We start from the raw sequence: 18,581 nt of genomic DNA, 5'->3' as shown, positions 1-18,581 counted from the left end.
ATATTATCCGTCCTAGCTTCTTTCAAAATTTATGACATATTAAAACGTAAACAATACCAAGCATTGAGTTTGATTTCTATTCAAGTGTCTCAGCGTAAGAAGGGTTAAAAAAAACTGTGATATGAGACATTTCACATTATTCAATGCAATGCTACCTCCAGTGTGTGTATGTATATATATATATGTGTGTGTGTGTCAATGTAAGGAAACGAGGCTCACCTTGAGACATTGGCAGTAATGGCAAGATGTCAATAAAGACTGAGTTCTCTGGCTGTGTGACACGCCAGTTTACACACTCACGCACGCGACTGTATGCAAGCGCGCTTGTACGTGTGTATGTGTGTGTGAGAGAGATTAGTAGCTATAGCTATAGTTATATATATATAACACATTCATTTACGCCAATCATCTATGTAGCCAAAGAAAGACAATAAGAAGGCAAATTAGAAACATTCCAGGATCACTGATAATATTCTAGATAACCACAGGTGGACAGGTTGTTTACATTTTACACCGCGCCATCAACAAAGGCTGTATCATGGCGAAACCGAAGATAACTACAAATCATATCATATTGGGAAGAATAGAATTCATTTATTGACCAAGTGATAGAAGATGAGGAATTTGGTCGCTGATTATTCAAAAATTCCATTCACACACTTCTACTTGTGGACACCACTCATCGCATAGTTGGTTTACACACCCTCGTAAATGTCCTCCACATACAAATACAAGTACATACACGCTACACCTATTTTTCGTATCATCTTTTTCCACACCCTTTTCAATCACATACACAGACACGTCCACATTGGCTGAACATGACTCACACTCTTCAGACCCACCATAGATACCAAAGCACACACACAAACAGCCCACAAGGATACTTGCAGGCCCACAGACTGTTGCATGGCCCTCACAGACCACAAGCACATTCAACTGCCATTGTTCCTCACACGACAGTCGGAGGAGTGAAAAAAATGTTATCGCTCCAGCAAAGTAACTGTTGCTCAACCCACGGATGTGTAGAGGTGGACTGCTGTCTGTCTGCCAAGACCAACCCTTGCCAAGTTCTCCGCTGCCCGAGTTGAAAGGTTGACAAACAAGTCAAGCTCGTCGTCCACTTAATATTATTAAAGTATTGTTGTAGGTTGTGAATTATGCTTTTGTGTTATTTATCCATTGTTGTATTCTCTGTTCTCAGCTTTCTGTCCCGTATAACAAAGTCACAAAGCTCTCGGTACCTCGGGTAGTGGGGCCGATTATGCCGGGTACCCAGGTGCCCAGATGTACTTGTATTTTTATCCTCTCTGACTTTCTTCTTTCCTTCTATTCTGTAGCGGAGGTACGTTTTTCAGATGGTCACTAGGCCGAAGAAATGACAGAATCAGACGAGCCTGGAATGTAAATGTAGAGGCCAGGATTGCTGTTCGATTTTAGCGGAGAGTAAACATTTAGAATAAAATCACAATTTTCAACTGAGGATATAATCTATTATGTCTCCAGAAAAAATACAGATTCGTCACTTTCTGAAACTAAAGGTTTATGCAGTATATCTCTCAGCAAGAGTTGCTTTAACATAACTAAAATATCCTCTCTTATTCTCGTACCCCAAGAAGACAACACAAGTAAAACTCTTCTACTCGGCTCACATTCTGCTTTTTTTTTCAAGTGTAAAGCTATCTCACAATCAAATCTTTCTCACAAGAAGGTCATCGGTCGTCTGTGGTTTTATTTTTTTCTTATCTATTTTTTTAGATGATCGCGTCCTAAACACTCACGCATGCACAAATACATTCATAGACATTCATTTCGACACGCACATCACAAAGACTCGCGTGAATAGAAGACAAAAGTACTTTCGTGACTAGTCTGCACCCTGACCTCACCACTGGTAACATGAGAAGTATTGAAGGTTTTGAACGGGTATTTGGGGTCACGGGTTCCATCACTCGCAAAGAATCGAAGCCAGAAAAAAACGAAGATTATTGTGAGACAAAGAAGACCAGACATCAAATCCTGGTGTCCTCCAGTCCACCTTTTACTTGTGACGCCCTCCAGACGACCAGAATGCACCGCCGCCTGCCCCCCCCCCCTTTCCGAGACCGAGACAGCTAGGTGGTCTGAGACTTGGCAGGTGAAAAAAGTCTCTTACTTTGATAGTTTCATTTTAGCAAATTAGTAATTTCAGTGAAGACTTGATCTTAGTATAATTTAATTTTACAAGTCAAGCTAGTGTCACTAATACCGATATGAGATATGAGAAACTTTAAAACACTGACCGCCCTCGCTCCCTCCCTTGTCAGCAGGTCGCACCCCCCTTAGTGGGGGAGCCTCACAGGTTGAGACAAGCTGTTGTCGACTAATTGTATTATGTAAGATCTTTAAATAACTTAAAAACATGAATGGAAGACATACTCGAATATTCAGTGTATATATATATATCAGTTTATACTGCATTTCTTGTTAATCTATTTAAAAAGTAACGAAGTACTATTTTTATTTAACAAGATTAAGTGAAGCACAATTTTACATACGCAAAATATGTCATGTGAATTATTTTAACCTTATCGTTTTGTCCAGTACTAACACTTAATGTACAATAGAAGGCAAATAAGCAATTATGAATGTATTTTTTTTCTTTTCTTTTCGTAACCATGTACTGATGTATGAAATATTGTATTATTTTGATGTTATTATTTTAAAAAAGGGCAATGGCCCCTTGAATAAACTATTTATGACTTATGACTTACTGGCAATGAAAGAAGGATGTAAGTAGATATGTCTCGGCTGTATGTACTACCAATACAGGGGAGGTTTCCTTTGGTTCGCACGTGCAATACCCGTAGCTAAATGAATTGTCATTATATGCGGTCTACACTGTTATTGTCTAAGTGTCTGGTGTGGGGGACGGGACTGTGTGATGACATTGTTTATTGCTGTTGTTGTTGTGTGGTCCTAACTCATTTTTTACAGATCATTAGAGCTAATCCCTCACAGGATAAAGGCGTTGACGTTTTACTCATATACTCCAAAGACAACATAAGAAAACTACTTACTTAAAAAGTTACTTTAAAAAGTTGCCATTTGACGATGGTTCATACTGATTACAATTGTAATAGAAGATCTTAAAAAAGAGCTACACACCTGCAATAAAACAAGATGGAAAATGAAAATGGTGAAAGGCAAAATGTGTGCAACGTTCAGTCACTGATTGAACCATCTGATGTATGTGGCTTGTATTTTGTATTTTATGAAGGGAACAACTACATAAAATTCACTTCAGCCTTTGTCATCGAATGCCCGAAGTAAAATGTTATCCATCTTCTGTGCTTTAATTTCCGTTCCGTAGCATTTTAAAATATAGAAAGTTGCTATCGTTCTATGCATGCATTCACACATAAACACATTACACACACAGACACACACACAAACATTAATTGGCGTCAACGACAATCGTTTTAACAAAGATATTATCGTGATTACTTGACCTCATCTTACCTCTGCTGTAATGTAAACCTTGTTGTCTGAGTGGCTCCTTGGTTACCATTACCTAAAGTGTGACTGTGCAGTTGGCAGCTACTTACTGTCGATGGCACTTTGAAAGGTTCATTGCCCTCTCCCCCCACACACAGCCCATCCCGAACTCTCACCTGGGAACCTCACCTGGAAACCTCAAAACAGTGGGTGGCGTTTGTAGACATGACGAAATGGTAACTGGATCTTTGGGGCTTAAAAAGATTTTTAAGACAAGCAAATAAAAAAAAAATTTTTTTAGTCTTCAGGCCATGTTTGTGTCGTTGCTAAGGTGTGCACTATTTAAGTCCGACGGACCAGAGACCGTTATGTTCACCTGCATTTCTCGGCTCAGTTAACATCCAAGTGCAAGAATGAATCCTGTTGCCGTGTTTGGCTCTCTTGGTCTTCTGCTCATCATGCAAGGTCAGACATTAAAATATAACAAAATAATAAACTGTATTAGAGAAATAAAGCTTGTTTCAAGATTTCAAGAACAAGACTTGGTTTATGTTCGTTTTCTTAACATACCTCGCAAATAGTTCTTTTTGCTTTTGTTTTAGTTTTTATTGTTTGCTGTTTTCTCATTTTTGTTCACCTGTTTTTTTTTAAGTGTATTTTGTGATTTTCTAAATCTAATTGCTAAAACTGTGCTGTGTCACTTTCAGTTCTAAGGCCATGCACGGGTAGATGAAAACTACAGCAAAAAATATTAATTTAATTAACGAGTCAAGATTTAAAACACAGCAGTGGAGACAACAGTCAGATATTTTCCCAACCCTATCAAGTACACGCAGCAGGCAGCATAGTCCCTCCTTCTTCTCAGTTTTATTCTTCCCCATTGAGACAAGTGCAGCCCCTGAGTGTTTCGCTACATCAAAGACATGAGACGGTTACAAACACACTCGCTCTACTCACTCACCTACAAACCCACACCAACTCACACCAACACACACACAAACACACACGCACCACACTTGCCATCCACCCCCACTTTTCCTTCTCGTTCCAACAATGTATACATATGTACACACGAGGTTTGTGACAGTCTTATTGTACACTAATATTGAGGATCTCTATGACCTTTTATTGACCTCTGTATTTTTGCAAACCAGTCACCTTAGTCCAAACTTCCTCTTCAACAAGCGAGGCAACCACAGTCGAGACACCCACAACAATGAATGAATCGACTCCTACATCAGAGGCAGCAACTGCATCAACAGTGGCATCAACTGCATCAACAGTGGCATCAACTGCATCAACAGTGGCATCAACTGCATCAACAGTGGCATCAACTGCATCAACAGCGGCATCAACTGCATCAACAGCGGCACCAACTGCATCAACAGCGGCACCAACTGCATCAACAGCGGCAGCAACTGCATCAACAGCGGCAGCAACTGCATCATCCGCTGCACCAAGTACATCAACAGCTGCAACAAGTTCATCAGCGACAAATACTACAGGTAATAACCCCATAATAAAGTACAATTAATAGCAGGGTTGTCCATGGGACATATTTTTCTATCCCGTCCCATCCCATCCCATGGCAATTTATGCCTGTCCCATCCCGTCCCATCCCACGGGATGTTTCCCATGGGATTCCCATGGTATTAACAATCCTATGGACAACACTGAAAACCACTTTTCGGCTTTTGTTCTATAATTCCTGCTACTTCACATACAATAGATGATTCAGAGGAAAGATTTAAATCCTTGATGAATGAAATAACAGTAAATTTATTTTGCAATATCAAGTATCGACTACCCTGGGAAATACAAATGTGTGCTGTCCCATCCCATCCCATCCCATGGGACGTTTCCCATGGGATTCCCATTCCCATGGACAACACTGATTAATAGCATAATGTTTTCGTAAATATCGTTTATTCTCTAGATTTCTGTTATATCTTATTTGTGTTTTCAGTATCGTCTAATAATAACAACGCCGCACGACTGTCGATGACCTGGTTGCCAAGCAGCATCTCAATGTTCATTGGTCTTCTAGTGGTCGCCTTGCACAATAGAGGATAGGTGTAAAGTGTGTAAAGTTGCAACAAGTTCATCAGCGACAAATACTACAGGTCATAACCCATAATAACGTACAATTAATAGCATAATGTTTTTGTAAATATTGTTTATTCTCTAGATTTCTGTTATATCTTATTTGTGTTTTCAGTATCGTCTAATAATAACAACGCCGCACGACTGTCGACCACCTGGTTGCCAAGCAGCATCTTATGTTCATTGGTCTTCTAGTGGTCACCTCAATCAATAGAGGATAAGTGTAAAGTATATATCTAGCTGTGTTGATAAGTATGTAACAATTACAATATGTAGCATGTGTGTCCCTTCAGTCGACCTCAGTGACAATATTTCTTCCCTCTGCATTACAGTGTTGCAGTCTCTCTCTCTCTATGTCTCTCATTGTATTGCAGTGTCACAGTCTCTCTATTTCTCTCTCTCCCTCTATTACTCCACCTGGATGATTCCAATGTGAACCAAGTTACATCTTGGGGATTTTGTTTCCTTAAAAAGAAAAGAAGACCTTTGTATATTTACATCTTTTGCAAACATCTTTTAATTCTTTTTAGGTGAAATGGTATCAGCCAGGTACTTTACTGTACCAGAAATTCAGTATTATTTACCTTTATATAGCGTTTGCCTTTTTTTATTACTTTTTTAATGACAAAACTCGATCGTTTATAGTGTACACAAATAACCAGAAATCTTCTCATTGAAAATGAAATTTCCAAGTTTACATTAAATGTTAGTGTTGTTAAATTTATATATATATATACACACACACTCAGATTCCAGTGGTCATATTATGCCATATTGCGGCAAACAAAAGATGTGTTGTGTTTGTATTTAACAGCACTCCTAACACACTTCTGACAAACAAGGTTTTCACCAGAACTTTCGTTGTTACTGTTTTTACTATCTATTACTGTACATGGAAGATCTCAATATGAACCAGGTTACACCCTGGGGATTGTGTTCTTTAACAAAGAAAAAAGACCTTTGAAGACTTACATATTTTGCAAACGTCTTTGTTTTCTCAAATGAACTGTTATCAGTCAGTTACCTCACAATAACAAATAAACAGTATTATTTACCTTTGTATGTTGTTTACATTTTTGCATAACTGTTTTCCTCTGATGAATGCAGATAGCTAGGAATTTGGTAAATGTGAATAAAGATAAGAAGGGTCATTTAATTTTATTAATTTTATAATTAATTTTATTTTTAACCAGAGAAACTGGTTTGGTCTGTGACTGAGAGCTTTACATGAGCGAGCACTGAGTGTATTGACGAATGTTTGTGTACTAGTGTCTGTTCTCCAAACACACAATTATTATTTTAATAAAATGAAAAGGAGTATTTCAGATATACTCACAAATTGCCTATGTTAGGCATTTAAAAATGTAGGCAACATCTCAGGATAAATATTTTCACACAGGTGTTTACACCTGGGCAGTGCTGACACATTCAGTTTACCCCAGGGGTGGACAAAGTTCTCTTGTTGCGGGCCAGTCTGAAAGATTCAAACAAGACATAATATGGTGACTACATAAAAATCTTGTAACCATTGAATGAAAAACGCGTACATATAATCGTGTTGACTTGAAAAGACGTGTGTAAAAAGTAAAGCTGTTAAAAAAACAATTGGCAGAACTGAAGCCAGATGCTGGTCTGTCGTCTGCCAAAAGCAAACGGAACTTGCTCTCCCTCATGACAAGGAGAAGCACAGGGAGAGGTGCAGCTACCGGAAGCACACCGGGTAGTCTAGCGCCTGCCTTCGTATCCGACACCCTTGGGGGGATCCATTGCTGTCACCACAGTAGTCTGAGTTTATAACCCTGCGCGTAAATGAATACATAAGGGAGGCAACACTGGAACCTTAAGGAATTGTTCAAATATGGATAACTTCCCTTCAACGGATGACGCAGTCAACAAATTAAATATTTTGTTATCTTTGAAAGTAGGCGAAGTTTTTGGTTGATGAAGCGCCATGTTGACATTCGTTGCCGGTTACTCAATTCGACATGGATTTGTGCTCAAACAACAGAAGGGGAAAAAAAAAACAGGAAGTAATATTTAAATTCTAATTTATATACTTATAATATATGGTTTTTTAATACTTCATGTTTTTCTAAATTCCGTAAATTTTTTTTTTCTTAATTTCTGATTTTTGACCTAAAACACCGGTAAAAATTTCGTTCGTGGGCATTCGCCTCTCCGTCAGGTATGACTAGCATTTAAAGGGTAAAACAAAAAAAAAATAAAATAAAATAAATAAGTCTAATTAGTGCAGAACATTAGAAGATGGAGGATTAGGAGGTGTGTGTGATGTCTAGTCCTGTGTCTGTGTGTATACGTGTGAGAGTGAATGTGTCAGTGTAAGTCTGCGTGTTTGTGTGTCTGTGTGCGTGCGTGTGTGTGTGTGTGTGAATATGTGTGTTAACTTGTATGTCTTTGTGTGAGAGAGAGAATGTTTTTGTGTGCTTGTTTATTTGTTCGTACATGTATGCCTATTGTATTGTGTAAATGTACTCAGGTATGTGTATCTTTGTCTGTGTGCTTGTCTATGTGAGAAAGAGAGAGGGAGCGACTAGTGACGCACAAGATAACATGTACTGTGACGTCTTTCCGTGAAAACAAAATACTAGTCACGTGTGATGTCATTCAAGCAATAAGACGTCAGTAAACATGGAGGTGGGTGTCACTGGTCCTTTCAACGAGCTGCCCATAGAGCTTCTTGTCATCATCTTCAGGTACTTACTCTGTAGCCTATCATCCTTGCCGTGATATAGTCCTAGCTGCTGGCACGGCATTAAACACAAATAAACAAACAAAGCCTGTCATCCCTTATTTATTTCTCCGTCTTTCGGTCCCCAAGTCTTTGCTTGACGTTGATGCTCCATACATGGCTGCTGTCACCTGTGAGATGTAGTGGACAGTTTTTCAAGATACTATTTTACAACAACTTCAACAACAACAACTTCAACAACTTCAACAACAACTTCAACAACAACAACAAAAACAACAACAACTGAAATCCAGAAAACGCACCATTATCTGATTGCGATACTTTGCTTATTAAATATTATCAGCACTAATTATTATGTCGTTTATTTGTGCTCAGGGAACTGTCCAATAAAGATAGGGGTTCCTGCTGTCAAGTCTGTAAAAGATGGAGAGAGGCAATCATCTCTGTGCCCTCCATGTGGCACAAGGTCGAGGTCACTGTCCATCCTGGCTGGAACTGGAGAAACACCATTTCATTTTTTGGTCACAAAGACTCCAGATTGTACCTCCATGTCAGACACCTTGTACTCAACTTGGAAAGAAGAGCACAAGGACCACAAACTGTTTATGCGCCTCAGGCAAACGCTGTTCTCAGCTCAGTGTCCAAACTGTTGCGAGCCTTGCCTCATGCCATGACACTGAGAAGTTTCTCTTTCTCGGGTTTCAAGTATTACAATGCTAGTAAAGACTGGAAAAGTCGTGTCATCTGTGACCTATGTAAATTTCTGACACGTCAGAGAAGATTTTTAGAGGAAGTCAGCTTCACATCTCTGGAGCTGCTGTCGAAGCCTAGCAGCGGGAGGCTGCTCATGGCGGTTGCTGCCACAGATGAGGAGGCAGGCGAGAGCAAAGTCAAGCGCTTGTCTCTGACAAAAATGTTGCATATAACCGCCACACCAGGCAGGGCTTTCGTTAAAGCCATAGAACGATTTTCGTATCTAGAGCATATCGAAATCACATTCGAGCATCTGACCGATGAGATAATCAAGACCCTGGTGTTTGCCTGCCCTCTCCTGAGACGGCTTACGATTTTGTTTGATTTTAGTGTTCAACCCTATCTTAAAGACCATCTCTCCCTGCTGATTTGGAATGAAGTTGTGGACAAGAACCCTGACTTGCGGGTCGTGTTGTGGCTCATGGTGGGGGATAGCGTATGTAGCTACCTCATGAACCAGAGCATGTATCTGATTCAAATACCCGTCGAGGGACTCATTGTCGATGTCTCCAGTCTGAACACCATCACGCCTGTTGTAAATTGTTACCTCGACACGATGGCCAATCAATTCGGAAACTACCTAGGTAAACAGACTTTCTCTTAATTCGCTATAAAATCATCTCGTGGATCCTGTAGCGAATGTATGTTTGTGGGTGGGTGAGTGGTTAGACTGGAGGCACAGGAGCTTGTGCTGAGAAGAGTTTGTAGACATATCCACAGGCCTAGTGCCATCCTAACAACAATCCACCATCTCTAATTGATCCGGTCGCTTAGCAGTATGTAATTCTTTGGAGTGGTTTCTTTGGAAATCTTTTTTGATTACGTGAGGTAAAATGTGTGTGTGTGTTGATCTTTAGTATATATGTATATGCGCAGTTAGTGCATTATAAAACTTATTTATTATCCTCCACCACAAAACAATTAGAGTGGATGTAAATGCCTTGTGTCCATGCTCTGTCGGCCAGCTTTCCTGGAGTTGTCGTCTGTGGTGCGGGGAAGCTGGTGCTATGGCCCAGCTCTGGTGAACCTAGTGAACAAGTGTCCCAGACTGGCCTCCATCTCACTGAAGAACATCGTTCTCGATCTGGAAACAGCGACAGCCATCAGTGCCTGCAGCGGCAGTACCGAGCGAGGTGAACACGTGTATAGGTGGCTAAGTGTGTGTGTGTTTTCGTGATGTTTCTTATGGAGACGGTAATAACATCCTAAAATGTAGAATTCCATATGAGCAACATATCCCGAACGCACAAAAAAATAACTTGTGCATTGCTGGAATCCAAAGAATTACTCCTGACACATTTGGTGCGTATAGGACACACACACACACACACACAGAGGCACAAACATTTAAATATTTATATCAGCCACACTTTATTCAAAAGATAAGGGAATGTTAGATAGAAAGTTAAAGTAACTGTGTATGTAGCCCGGACTAGGATTGCGTTTTCTGAATTTAGTTTGTAAATTATGAATTTAGGTTTGAGTTTTCACCCCAAAGCGAAAAAGCTAGGTGTGTAGATGATTGTCTGTTGTCTTGTTGTTTAGGGAAGATAAAGCTGCGAGTGGGAGGAATCTATGTCAGCAGTTTGGCATCATCCAATGCACTGGAAGAAGGCATTCGACAGTTGGACAGTCTCGATCTTCAAATATTTATGTAAGACCAAGCTTCTTGAAAAAAATTAAAGTGTGAAAAAATGATTGTAAGACAATCAAACAGGACCACGAAGTGATTAGAAGAGCACGCTGATGTCTTAGTCGGTAAAAATAAAGCTGTCAATGATCAGACTTCTGTAGAACACATACCATGGGTTACATCTTTGATAACACATTTAATTTAGAAAGTATATATCTGTGTGAAACTATATAAACTCACAGTTTACACACTTTATTTAACAAGTATATGAATACGTGAGGATGCTCACAGTTACACATTTTCTTTAGAGGGCGCGAAAGTCAGTGATTGAAGATGGAATCAGTCTAGAAGTCTTTGTCATGGTCAGAACTTTGTCCTCAGAAGTCTTATTGTTGTACTTTGTTTACATCCGATGAAATGACATTTTTAATCGCTTCTATCTCCGAAAAAGTTTACTAGGTACTTAATAAATGATCCGAATGAAGTTTGAGTAATGTTATTTGTTGGATATTTGGGTTATACAGCATGATATATTCACATGTTCGTCCGACATTCGAGAAAAACAAGCACCACTTGCTCTGCCTGATTCAAACATCATCTCTTTGGTGAATGAGACTGTGACAAAAGGGCAATGGAGGTAACATCAATTTCAATGTTTGTTTTCGGTCTATATATAGGCATGAAGTGTCCAAAAGTGTAGTTAAAAAGATAACTGCTCACATGGTTCTTCTGCAATTTCATTTTTTAGTGTGACATCCAGGTGTCTGATGATGTAATCAAAGAAAGTCCGCAGCTCTTCTTCAATAATATTCTTTATTTTACTTTTCAAAGTAAAATACTTATCAGTAGCCTTTCTCATTGAAAGTATATTTCACGAAGGGTTTCTATATATGTATCTGTGACAACCATCAGACACAAAAATGTATATTTGTTTCTCCAGTGCTTCGTTGTGCAGCAAACACCAGTCAGACAACAAATGCCTATCCAAATAATGAATCATTACTTCATATTGCACGAGTGTCTGTCTACTAGATGTACCCCTGTAATGTACGTGCACGTGATTTCGTAATTGATATTTTCTGACTGAACTTTGTTTGCACATGTGAAATAGTAGTTATTAGGCTAGGGGGAAATAACCCTACCGCCAAACAATATAATCGAGAAAAAATGTCTCAACATTGCTTGTCCAATATTTGACCAGGTACTCAGTACACATAGTGACTCCCTCAGCACTGCACAGATGACTGTTTAGATATGTTACTTCATGTGTCATTTACAATCATTATAAACTTTTTTATAAATCATTTTCCTGCTTTCCTCATAAGGCAAAAGATAACTAAAAATCTTGTCTTCCTAAGGGAATGAACCGAAGCAAACAAAATGAGAAGAGAAACCTTTTTGAATTAGTTGTCTCCCTTATCCACTATACGCCGAGTGAAGTGTGCGTGTCCACAAACCTTCACTGCTTGTAACTTGTGCTTGTGTTCTTTGACACATGTAAGAATCGGTTAAATGATTTTTTTTTCTAAACAAGACGCTGACAACATTCACAAAACATTCTTTGTTTTGACTTATCTGTAAACTGTAGTTTACTCGGAAATTGTGAAGAGAACAACTCATTTCTAGGTTTCTAGTTGTATTGATCCTATACCTCTCACTGTTAGAGTTCTGTCTCAAACAAAAACATCAAAGGTTTATTGTGTTTGTAACAAGTCTTTAAGAAAATGCGTACTTATAAAGTTTCCAAGATCCTATTGTATAATTCAAGCGAGATGATATATTATTTTATTTTAAAAACGTAAACTTTTATATTACATTTTCTATTTTATGCAATGATGTGTTAATGTTTATTGCCTATAATAGTATTACAGACATTATCTTTGTAAATTATTTGTGTAAGAATGTCACGGATTGGTGATTTTTAACGGTGCTGTACTTGATGAAAAAAATTTCAATCAAATAAACCTAGGCTGATTTATAAAAAAAATGAAAACAAGTGTATTTCACAGCCAGTCGAAAGGTATCCACAGGCCGTACTTTGCCCACGCCTGGTGGGAACTAATGTAGTTTGTTTGGTGATAAAGAAACTAGAAGAGAAAGTTTTACTGTGTCGTTAATGTAACTACGAAAAACCTTTGACCTCTCGCCTTGATGGCTGCAGCCCCAGGTACGGAGTCTCATCATATCGGTTCACAGAGTGGCCACACATCATTCACATATATCTCTTCACTGTCAATCCCGAGCTGCTTGCATGGCCTCCTAGTGGCACATAACTCCAGTAATCTCAAAGCACAACCGTTCCTCTAGACCAGACCTGGACAAAGCCCGGTCAGCGGGCCGGATCCGGCCCGCTTCCTGTCATTGACTGGCCCGCCAGCTGGCCCGCCCGCCAGTATATATCTTACATAGACAGTATTGGGTAAAACTGAGTTAACTATATTAGTCCGGCCCTCTAAAACCATCCCAATTTCTCATACGGCCCCTTGGGAAAATTAATTGCCCACTCCTGTTCTAGACGTTCATGTGTGATGAATCGTCGGTGTCCAGCTGCCGTCCGACTACAAGCACGTCCAGCGAGAATATGATGCCACTGTCCGCTGACTCTGATTCCCACCCGAAGTATGCCATAACTCAGGCCTGGAAATTGTATACTATGACTTGAAACTCAACATCTGCATGTGTAATGCTTGGATGTTTCTTCCAAACCTTCTTTACAAATACAAAGAAACGGGGGAAAAAATCCATTAACCAAGGCCGGGCCCACTTCACAGCCGCGGGCAAGACTACAGCAGACCCCCCTGACCCCCCATCTTGTCAGGCCTGGATGTGTGTTGGTGAGTTCTAAGTTGTCATACACAATTGTATGCACAAAACTATTCATGTCTCATTCATAACCCATTCAAACGTCGCACTGCTGAAACAAAAAAAGACAGCCGCAGTCTGGTTGTCCTGCATGCAGGCACACAAATTCGGCGGCCCGACGGGAGTCTGACAATTTCTGTCGACAGAGCATGCCTGTCATCACGAAGGATGGCAGACACCTTCAGAAGAGTCCGCCTATTATACAGAGCCTGAAGAGAACTCGGAGTTGACCCAATGACTTTGAAGCATGTGGATACCACACGATGTAGGCTGCTTTTGTCCTTCACTGATAAACTGTTGTAAAAACAAATAAACGAGAAGGACAGTATGCTCTCTACGTGCGATCTGTAGAAAAGCTGAAGAAATTGGTGGGAGACAGAGAAAGACCTCAGCTTCCGGAGAAGGAAGAGGCGTTGTTGACCTTCTTCACAGCATGTTGAGTGTTGACATCCCAGCAAAGTCGCCTATTGAAGATGGTGCCCAGGTGTTTAAAAGCATAAACAATTTCCACCTCCTTGTCATGGATGACACACACGGAACATGAAGAATTCCGACGAAAATCAAAAACAATCTCTTTCGTCTTACATTAAGTTCTAGAAAGTTGTCATCGCACCAAACAATGAATTCTTCCAAAGCTACACCGTGGGTATGCACTCGCCCGCTAAGGAGAGACAGCAGTGCAGTGTCATCAGAGAATTTGACAAGATGTTGACCCTCATGGTGACTGCGACAACTGTTGGTATACAGAATAAACAGAAGCGGGGCGAGAACACAGCCCTGAGGTGAGCCGGTGCACGTGGTGATTAAGTCGGAAAAAGTGCCATTGACAAGAACTCGTTGCTGCCTGTCAACCACGAAGTTAATGATCCATGACACCAGCTGATGTTCCAGGGAAAACTCATCTAGAAGTTTTCTAGCTAGGATATGTGGCTGAATAGTGTTGAAGGCCGACGAGAAATCAGCAAACAACAGTCGAGCATGGGCTTGAGGATTCTCCAGGTGTTTGAGTAAAGTGTGGAAGATGAATAGGTTAGCATCATCAATACTTCGTTTGGACTGGTATGCAAATTGCAAGGGATTGCAAGGGATCAAGACAACTGTTAGTGGCTTTAAGAATCAATGCCTTGATGATTGTCTCAAATACTTTCATGACTAACTATGTTAAGGCCACTGGTCTAAAGTCATTGAGATGCCGAGCTGAAACTTTCTGCGCGCAGAAACGTAATGTCCTGCCACAAATACCATCCGGACCGGAGGCCTTGCGAATATTCACTCGCTGAAACAGCTCCACAACTTGTTCATGACAAATCTCAACCTTCTGTACAGGGTGAAGAGAACTAAGCACATCTTTAATTTGAACTGAGAACTCATGAGTCTCGAAACGAGCAAAGAAATCATTCCGAGCATTAGGCATGGCCGTACTGTCAACGCCTGAGATCGAGATTTTGGCTTTCGACCGCTTACTCCGATCGTCAATATTGGCCATGTTGCTGAGTACCTGCCAAGCTACTCAGATGTTACCTGTAGCAAACTGAGACTCGATTTTGGAACTTGTGTTGCACCTTGACCCAACGGATAGCATCATGGACCTTTCTATGTACCAATTTTCTGTCGTGGACAGAACCCGTGAAGAACACATGTTTCTTTTTGTTAAGCACCGCTTTCAGGCTCTTGGTCACCCAAGGTTTGTTGTTTTGATGGAATGGTTCAATCGACACAAAAGGTGATATATGAAGAGATGGTGTTTTCTTAAGTCGTCCAGATTAGGACATGCTTCTAAAAAGACATCCCAGTTAGTACATTCAAAACAGCCTTGTAAGCTTGCAACACTGTCTGCAGTCCAGCATCTAGTGGAATGAATTGTCCGGCGTATCCGTCTGAACACAGGCTTATAAACGGGTACCAGATGCACACTTAGATGATAGGACGCACCCAGCCTGGGCAAGGGTAGAGATCTGTAAGCATGTGGTACAGTTCCGTAAACAAAGTCGAGTGTTGTCTGACTCAGGGTAGTAGGACATGTCACATACTGGTCGTAGGTCTGAAGAACGGATGTTAGGTCACAGTGGTTGAAATCTCCTGATATAAACTTAGGAGCATCAGGACAAATCGAGTCGACATTGTGAGTCACATCTGCGATGCACCGTAACGCATTGGAAACATTTGGCCTGGGATGAATATACACAAGGGTGAAAAACAGCTGGGGGAATTCTCTCGGGAGGTAAAGGGGGCGAAGCGAAATCGTGAGAAGTTCAAGGTGGCAAGTACGCATCCTTTCACGAACAATAACCGTATTACAGTACCTGTTGTTGACATAGAAACAGATCCGCGGCCACACGCCTTGCCAGTCCTTGTAGCAGATCTGTCTAATCGCAACGGGCCAGAGAAACCGGAGATGTCCAGCTCTGCGTCACCTTCGTGGAGCCATGTTTCTGTAAACGCCAACAAACAAGTATCCCTGAACTGTCGAAAGTTGTGTACCCACGCCTCAAGCTCATCAGTCTTGCCACGACTGGACATTGGATAGCAGGATAGAAGGAAGAGGTGGAGACCTGCGTCGATCGTCGAGACGAAACTTCTTGTCTCCGCTTCACACCGCCTGTGCGTCCTCTCCGTCTTGATTTACGAAGTGGAGGGAGCCGTGTAATGTCGACATGCAGCGCCCTCAAACTCCGGATAACAGAGGGAGATGAACGAGGACGAAGCATGAGCTCGCGGAGTAATGAAGCCGGGGACCAGCATTAAATAAGCTGACCGCCATCTTAATATTGTCTGCTAGTGGTAACGGTCACATCCATCCAAAATGAAAAAAACACAAGCCTAACGAGACTGAGCGCAGATCATCATTACTACACACAGTTCGACACCCAAGTCTATCACTCAACCACCACCCGACACAGGGGCAGACGAAAACGATGAAAAAAAAAAAATGCCAAGTAGAAAAGAGAGCTGCAGACGTCGCACTACAAGGAGCGGCCATCTTTTTCTTGTGTGTGTGCGTGCGTGTGTTTGTGATTATGTGTGTTAATTTATTTCTGATCGTGAGAGAGAGAATGTTTGTGTTTGTTTATCTGTTCGTACATGTATGCCTATTGTCTTGTGTATATGTATACAGGTATGTGAATCTCTGTGTGTGCGTGTCTATGTGAGAAAGAGAGAGGGAGCGACTGGTGACGCACAAGATGACGTGTGCTGTGACGTCTTTCCGTCAAAACAAAATACAGTGATACCTCGGTTCTCGAACATAATTCGTTCCGGGAGGACGGTCGAGAACCAAATTGTTCGAGAACCGAAGCAATGAAACCCAAAGGAAATAATGGAAACTGGATTAATTCGTTCCAAGCCCCAGAAAATGCCTATTTACTGGCCTAATTTGTATATAATATGTAGAAAAACATGAGTCTCAACAAGAAATAAGAAATAAAAGTGTATTTATTAAAACAAAACAAAAAATGTACAGTACAGTACAGTAAATTCTGTTTCATTTACTGTACCTGTACAAAACTTGTATGGCAGGAGGGAATGAATGTGGAGGGAGGAGGGAAGAGGGATGGTAATTGTTTTGAAGGGGAGTCCTCTTCAATAAAAACAGAGGGTAACTGCTCTTCGGGTGTTTCTGTTCTCTGTATCTTTTGCTGAGGAGAATCAGAATCTTGCTCTGCAGTTGCTTGTCTGATTTCTTTACGGAAGAATTTGTCAATTGTTTGCTGTTTTTTTCTCCTCTGCACTCACACTGATGACGCAAGCAAGGCGCGCTGGGCCGAAATGAACGCCATTCGGCTCAACTCGGCTCATCTCGGAAGTTCGGATGTTCGAGTTTCAAATATTTGTTCGGATTCCAAGACAAAATTTTCTCGAATTTCCTGGTCGAATACCGATTTGGTCGAAAGTCAAGGCGTTCGAGAACCGAGGTATCACTGTACTCGTCACGTGTGATGTCATTCAAGCAATAAGACGTCAGTAAAGATGGAGTGGGGTGTCACTGGTCCTTTCAACGCGCTGCCCACAGAGCTTCTTGTCCTCATCTTCAGGTACTTACTCTGTAGCCTATCATCCTTGCCGTGATGTAGTCCTAGCTGCTGGCACAGCATTAACCACAAATAAACAAACAAAGCCTGTCATCACTTATTTATTTCTCCGTCTTTTGGTCCTCAAGTCTTTGCTTGAAATTGATGCTGAATGCTGTCACCTCTGAGATGTAGTGGACAGATTTTCAAGATACTATTTTACAACAACTTAAATAACAACAACAACAACAGAAACAACAACAGCAACAACAACAACAACTACTACTACTGGAATCCTGAAAACGCACAAAAATCTGTTTGCGATACTTTGCTTATTAATTATTATCATTATTAATTGTTATGTTATTTATTTGTGCTCAGGGATCTGTCCAATAAAGATAGGGGTGCCTACTGTCAAGTCTGTAAAAGGTGGAGAGAGGTAATCATCTCTGAGCCCTCCATGTGGCACAAGTTCGACGTCACTGTCCATCCTGGCTGGAACTGGAAAAAGACCCGCTCATTTTTTGGTCACAAAGGCCCCAGATTGTACCTCCATGTCAGACACCTTGTACTCAACTTGGACACAAGAGCACAAGGACCACAAACTGTTTATGCGCCTCAGGCAAACGCTGTTCTCAGCTCAGTGTCCAAACTGTTGCGAGCCTTGCCTCATGACATGACACTGACAAGTTTCTCTTGCTCGGGTTTCAAGTATTACAATGATAGTAAAGACTGGAAAAGTCGTGTCATCTGTAGAACTATGTAAATTTCTGAGAACTCAGAAGAGATGTTTAGAAGAAGTCAGTTTCACATCACTGGAGCTCCTGTCGAAACAGAGCTGGGGGAGTCTGCTGATGGCGGTTGCTCCCTCAGATGAGGAGGCAGGCGAGAGCAAAATAAGGCGCTTGCCTCTGACAAAAATGTTAAATCGAACAGCCACACCAGATAGGTCATTTGTTAAAACCATAGGACGATTTTCGCTTTTAGAGCATATCAATATCACATTCGAGCATCTGACCGATGAGATCATGAAGAC

The 18,581-nt window shown here is 40.9% G+C and overlaps 2 protein-coding genes across 7 annotated transcripts in view; both read left to right on the top strand.

Moving 5' to 3' along the window:
- The first annotated feature begins 3,811 nt into the window (after positions 1 to 3,811).
- On the top strand, positions 3,812 to 6,639 carry LOC112572966 (cell wall protein DAN4-like). 4 transcript variants are annotated; one of them, XR_003101117.1, is made up of 4 exons: positions 3,812 to 3,942; positions 4,632 to 4,982; positions 5,444 to 5,600; positions 5,696 to 6,639. XR_003101117.1 is itself a non-coding variant. In XM_025252985.1 (4 exons), exons 1-3 carry the CDS (start codon positions 3,891 to 3,893, stop codon positions 5,548 to 5,550), a joined length of 510 nt encoding a protein of 169 aa, XP_025108770.1. In that variant the 5' UTR covers positions 3,812 to 3,890; the 3' UTR covers positions 5,551 to 5,557; positions 5,696 to 6,639. The 4 variants fall into 4 exon arrangements, 3 of the variants coding, with proteins under 3 accessions (XP_025108770.1, XP_025108771.1, XP_025108769.1); XM_025252985.1 differs by having other exon boundaries at positions 5,444 to 5,557; XM_025252986.1 differs by lacking the exon at positions 5,444 to 5,600.
- A 1,468-nt stretch (positions 6,640 to 8,107) lies between these two features.
- Positions 8,108 to 18,581, top strand: part of LOC112571969 — a 34,096-nt gene continuing 23,622 nt past the window's right edge. Inside the window, exons 1-4 of one of the 3 annotated variants that reach the window (XM_025251416.1) lie at positions 8,185 to 8,294; positions 8,666 to 9,627; positions 10,009 to 10,176; positions 10,589 to 11,151. In XM_025251416.1, the coding sequence (XP_025107201.1) occupies positions 8,230 to 8,294; positions 8,666 to 9,627; positions 10,009 to 10,176; positions 10,589 to 10,701 (1,308 nt within the window). In that variant the 5' untranslated portion in view covers positions 8,185 to 8,229 and the 3' untranslated portion in view covers positions 10,702 to 11,151. Of the gene's footprint in view, positions 8,295 to 8,665; positions 9,628 to 10,008; positions 10,177 to 10,588; positions 11,152 to 18,581 lie in introns of those variants that run through there. The other 2 variants (XM_025251415.1, XM_025251414.1) reach the window with 2 other exon arrangements.

The sequence above is a fragment of the Pomacea canaliculata genome, linkage group LG9 (assembly GCF_003073045.1).
Source record: "Pomacea canaliculata isolate SZHN2017 linkage group LG9, ASM307304v1, whole genome shotgun sequence".
Lineage (NCBI taxonomy): Eukaryota > Metazoa > Mollusca > Gastropoda > Architaenioglossa > Ampullariidae > Pomacea > Pomacea canaliculata.
The sequence above is the reverse complement of the archived record's forward strand: the minus strand, read 5'-3'. Positions and strand labels throughout refer to the sequence as shown.